A 6,458-nucleotide genomic window follows, 5' to 3' on the forward strand; every position below is an offset into this window, starting at 1 on the left:
CGTAACGCACACACACACACGCGCACACACACACACAGATTCAATCATGTATCATTAATGGAAGAGTTTATTCATGTTTCATATTTGAATGTTAACATCTACCCTATAGAACAACCAGTATGGTGCAGTGCCACCAGATTTTAACACGGCCTTAATAGCCTTTTACTGGTGGAGGGCATTGACAGTATGCTTAAAATACATGTACAGTATGTTTTTTTAGACAGCCAAAGGAGGAAAAAATATATAGCAACATAAATGTCTGGTCCCTAAATTCAAACATCTCGTATTTTCAGAAGTCAAATGTAGTTTAATCAAGAGGGAAACTAGGAGGACGCATATGAAAGGACCACGTTGCTCTATAGGAGGTTTATTCTTTTCTCTCTGTATATTTTACAAATAGAAGCACAAATGTTCATAAAGTTGACGACAGCTGGCTGAAGAGCTCTGGAGCCGGACCCACTGGCGGAGGGAGGGTGGACCACAGGGCCGTGACCTTTGACCCTTTATCTGGAAGAAGAGAGACAACAGAGTGAGTAAACCTCTCTGAAGAGAATTGAATTCACTTGAATTGAACCCTTTATTGCCCCAGAGGGGAATTTGTTAAGCACACGTCAAGCATACAGAAAACATTCAAATGTACGTCCATCACCAACACCGCAATGTCACCAGCCACCATCATCAAGAGGACCAGCGAGTATACGCACGGAGGGGCAGCCAAGTGCAAGTTATATATTGGAATTTATATATACTGTTTATTCCGAGATATATACACTGGAAATGTTTATCATAAAAGTAAGAAGAGAAACTAAATAAAAAGATAAAAACTAAAATATTACAATGAGAATATCTACAGGTGCAACTCAAATTTGAATATTGTGAAAAAGTCCATTATTTTCCGTAATTTAATCCAAACAGTGAAACTTTCATGTATTCTAGATCCATTACACAAAGTTAAATATTTCAAGCCTTTTTTGTTTTAATCTTTATGATTGTACAGTATGTTCAGCATGCTCATTTATACACTCAATACTTGGTCGGGGCTCCTTTTGCACAAATGACTGCATCAACGTGGAGCAACATGGAGGCAATCAGCCTTGAAGTATTTCACTACATGTGTCATGAATCTATAATATGAAAGTTTCACTTTTTTAATTAAATTACGGAAAATAATTAACTTTCCACAATATTCTAATTTTCGGAGATGCACCTGTACATGATAAATTCAAACATATCCTTGCAATATTATGGTCATTAAATTAGTCATATCATTTTATTACTGGTCATTCAACATTAGGTCATTATATCATTATATTAGTGATCATTCAAAGCTGTCCAGCACTGGGGTAATATGTATCAGGTGAAGGGCTACTATATAATAGTATAATATAATCCTACAGCACTGGGGTAATATGTATCAGGTGAAGGGCTACTATATAATAGTATAATATAATCCTACAGCACTGGGGTAATATGTATCAGGTGAAGAGCTACTATATAATAGTATAATATAATGGTACAGCACTGGGGTAATATGTATCAGGTGAGGGGCTACTATATAATAGTATAATATAATGGTACAGCACTGGGGTAATATGTATCAGGTGAGGGGCTACTATATAATAGTATAATATAATGGTACAGCACTGGGGTAATATGTATCAGGTGAAGGGCTACTATATAATAGTATAATATAATCCTACAGCACTGGGGTAATATGTATCAGGTGAAGGGCTACTATATAATAGTATAATATAATCCTACAGCACTGGGGTAATATGTATCAGGTGAAGGGCTACTATATAATAGTATAATATAATCCTACAGCACTGGGGTAATATGTATCAGGTGAGGGGCTACTATATAATAGTATAATATAATGGTACAGCACTGGGGTAATATGTATCAGGTGAAGGGCTACTATATAATAGTATAATATAATGGTACAGCACTGGGGTAATATGTATCAGGTGAAGGGCTACTATATAATAGTATAATATAATCCTACAGCACTGGGGTAATATGTATCAGGTGAAGGGCTACTATATAATAGTATAATATAATGGTACAGCACTGGGGTAATATGTATCAGGTGAAGGGCTACTATATAATAGTATAATATAATGGTACAGCACTGGGGTAATATGTATCAGGTGAAGGGCTACTATATAATAGTATAATATAATGGTACAGCACTGGGGTAATATGTATCAGGTGAGGGGCTACTATATAATAGTATAATATAATGGTACAGCACTGGGGTAATATGTATCAGGTGAAGGGCTACTATATAATAGTATAATATAATGGTACAGCACTGGGGTAATATGTATCAGGTGAAGGGCTACTATATAATAGTATAATATAATCCTACAGCACTGGGGTAATATGTATCAGGTGAGGGGCTACTATATAATAGTATAATATAATCCTACAGCACTGGGGTAATATGTATCAGGTGAAGGGCTACTATATAATAGTATAATATAATGGTACAGCACTGGGGTAATATGTATCAGGTGAAGGGCTACTATATAATAGTATAATATAATCCTACAGCACTGGGGTAATATGTATCAGGTGAGGGGCTACTATATAATAGTATAATATAATCCTACAGCACTGGGGTAATATGTATCAGGTGAAGGGCTACTATATAATAGTATAATATAATGGTACAGCACTGGGGTAATATTTATCAGGTGAAGGGCTACTATATAATAGTATAATATAATGGTACAGCACTGGGGTAATATGTATCAGGTGAAGGGCTACTATATAATAGTATAATACAATGGTACAGCACTGGGGTAATATGTATCAGGTGAAGGGCTACTATATAATAGTATAATATAATCCTACAGCACTGGGGTAATATGTATCAGGTGAAGGGCTACTATATAATAGTATAATATAATCCTTCAGCACTGGGGTAATATGTATCAGGTGAAGGGCTACTATATAATAGTATAATATAATGGTACAGCACTGGGGTAATATGTATCAGGTGAAGGGCTACTATATAATAGTATAATAAAATCCTTCAGCACTGGGGTAATATGTATCAGGTGAAGGGCTACTATATAATAGTATAATATAATCCTACAGCACTGGGGTAATATGTATCAGGTGAAGGGCTACTATATAATAGTATAATATAATCCTACAGCACTGGGGTAATATGTATCAGGTGAAGGGCTACTATATAATAGTATAATATAATCCTACAGCACTGGGGTAATATGTATCAGGTGAGGGGCTACTATATAATAGTATAATATAATCCTTCAGCACTGGGGTAATATGTATCAGGTGAAGGGCTACTATATAATAGTATAATATAATCCTACAGCACTGGGGTAATATGTATCAGGTGAAGGGCTACTATATAATAGTATAATATAATCCTTCAGCACTGGGGTAATATGTATCAGGTGAAGGGCTACTATATAATAGTATAATATAATCCTTCAGCACTGGGGTAATATGTATCAGGTGAAGGGCTACTATATAATAGTATAATATAATGGTACAGCACTGGGGTAATATGTATCAGGTGAAGGGCTACTATATAATAGTATAATATAATCCTACAGCACTGGGGTAATATGTATCAGGTGAAGGGCTACTATATAATAGTATAATATAATCTTACAACACTGGGGTAATATGTATCAGGTGAAGGGCGACTATATAATAGTATAATATAATGGTACAGCACTGGGGTAATATGTATCAGGTGAAGGGCTACTATATAATAGTATAATATAATCCTACAACACTGGGGTAATATGTATCAGGTGAAGGGATACTATATAATAGTATAATATAATCCTACAGCACTGGGGTAATATGTATCAGGTGAAGGGCTACTATATAATAGTATAATATAATGGTACAGCACTGGGGTAATATGTATCAGGTGAAGGGCTACTATATAATAGTATAATATAATGGTACAGCACTGGGGTAATATGTATCAGGTGAAGGGCTACTATATAATAGTATAATATAATGGTACAGCACTGGGGTAATATGTATCAGGTGAAGGGATACTATATAATAGTATAATATAATGGTACATCACTGGGGTAATATGTATCAGGTGAAGGGCTACTATATAATAGTATAATATAATCCTTCAGCACTGGGGTAATATGTATCAGGTGAGGGGCTACTATATAATAGTATAATATAATCCTACAGCACTGGGGTAATATGTATCAGGTGAAGGGCTACTATATAATAGTATAATATAATGGTACAGCACTGGGGTAATATGTATCAGGTGAGGGGCTACTATATAATAGTATAATATAATCCTACAGCACTGGGGTAATATGTATCAGGTGAAGGGCGTCTAGCTGCTCTTCTGGACTGATCCAGTCTTCCAGAGGGAGAGAGGATAGAAACAGATCAGCTAGATGCTTCCCTGTGTTCTCAGCTCTGTTCAGAGGGAGAGGATAGAAACAGATCAGCTAGATGCTTCCCTGTGTTCTCAGCTCTGTTCAGAGAGAGGATAGAAACAGATCAGCTAGATGCTTCCCTGTGTTCTCAGCTCTGTTCAGAGGGAGAGAGGATAGAAACAGATCAGCTAGATGCTTCCCTGTGTTCTCAGCTCTGTTCAGAGGGAGAGGATAGAAACAGATCAGCTAGATGCTTCCCTGTGTTCTCAGCTCTGTTCAGAGCTCTGCTGAGTAGAGACATGTCCTTTCAACATGGAGGAGCAGCACCCATAATGCACTGGGACATAGGGACTATTCTTTATAGACATTTTACATTTTGAGAAGTCAAGTTGCCAAAACAAACATTGATGGAAGCGGTTAGAATGCTCTTATAGCGATAGAAATTGATTAGGACATTAGTGCTCATTCTGAATTTCTCTCTGAAGCCTATTTCTCAGTTTTCCTGCTCAAAACGACACGCCCACGATGGATATAGAACATCTCCAGAACCACCACTATAATAATCTTGATGAATATAGAACATCTCCAGAACCACCACTATAATAATCTTGAAACATCTCCACAACCACCACCATAATAATCCTGGTATTAAATGATATCTAACAGTGAGGAGACTGCAGAAGTGTCAGAATCAAAATAGGTGTTACTGTGTCAGAGCAAATAGAGCTAGAATACTTTCAAAAAAAATCTAAATCTAAAAATATATCGCCTAAAAATAAAAATAAACGGCTTTTAGAGTGAGCTCTAGAGTGACCACAAAAAGTCAGCTTGGAAACATGAGATAATAGCCCACATGAGCTAGGAATCATTATCCCAATGTATGATCAGTACCTGTGCCAAGTTAGACGCTAGTAATCTGAGCCAGTGTAACTTTGGAGAGGTTTTAGTACAGTTCTGTCGAGGAATACCACAAGTATTGCAACCAACTGAATACTATTACATGGTGCAAGATGGCGGCCTCCATGGAAAGGAGTATACACCAATTATATACTAATTAAAACATCTTATACTCCATATCGTCCTGTCGAGGAATACCACAAGTATTGCAACCAACTGAATACTATTACATGGTGCAAGATGGCCGCCTCCATGGAAAGGAGTATACACTAACTATATACTAATTAAAACATCTTATACTCCATATCGTCTTCCATTTCTGCCAAGTCCGTTTATTGTATTCAGTTGGCAATCTGCAACCTCACCACTAGATGCCGCCAAACACACCGCACCCTAAACACACCATGACAGACCTGATAAATGTAGGCCAAGCTTTCTGTCATCCGATAGCATCCTACCACGTAGATCCTTTCAGAGCACCTGACTATAGCCCTTTTTCCATTAAGAAGTTAATTCCCTCAAAATAGATAGAATAGAATAGATGTGCATCTAAAAGCTACTGTGACATGATTGGTGCTAGAAGAAGTCCATCGATCCATGCTCACTAAAGGGGGATTAGCCAGAGTTGACTCCACATTCATGTGATGGAACAAGGTTGGAGCGATATACGGAGGTTACCCACGCTCAGAACGCATCTATAGTTTGCGCGAAATGACTTCTCCTGCGTACGAAAGACGTTCACCTCGATAGATTGGCGCATGTCCAATAGGTCATATTTTGTATTCCATTCGCTACACGGTTGATGGAAAACGAGTTATTAAAATGCACATGAACAGGGTGAACTTGCTAGAATCGCTCTGTTCATGAGAACCCGGTGTTAATGCTCAAATTTATGTTGATTTAGGCGTTAACTTGAAAACCTTATGAAAAAAGGGCTTAAGACGACTCAAATGATCAGAAGCTAGCGTTTTAAGGGACCATAGACACGCGTGTGCCAGGCGCAAGCACGCACACACACACCTACACACCCACACACCTACACACCCACACACCCACACACCCACACACCTACACACCCACACACCCACACACCTACACACCCACACACCCACACACCCACACACCTACACACCCACACACCCACACACCTACACACCC

At 37.8% G+C, this 6,458-nt stretch overlaps 1 protein-coding gene across 1 annotated transcript in view; it reads right to left on the bottom strand.

The window, feature by feature from the left end:
• Positions 1–286: 286 nt before the first annotated feature.
• atp5f1c (ATP synthase F1 subunit gamma) overlaps positions 287–6,458 on the bottom strand; it is a gene marked incomplete at both ends in the record, with an annotated part of 14,837 nt that continues 8,665 nt past the window's right edge. Inside the window, one exon of the mRNA XM_084447831.1 lies at positions 287–507. Within this exon, the coding sequence (XP_084303957.1) occupies positions 504–507 (4 nt within the window). The remainder of the gene's footprint in view (positions 508–6,458) is intronic.

This window comes from Borostomias antarcticus (assembly GCF_949987555.1).
Source record: "Borostomias antarcticus genome assembly, chromosome: 13".
Taxonomy (NCBI): domain Eukaryota; kingdom Metazoa; phylum Chordata; class Actinopteri; order Stomiiformes; family Stomiidae; genus Borostomias; species Borostomias antarcticus.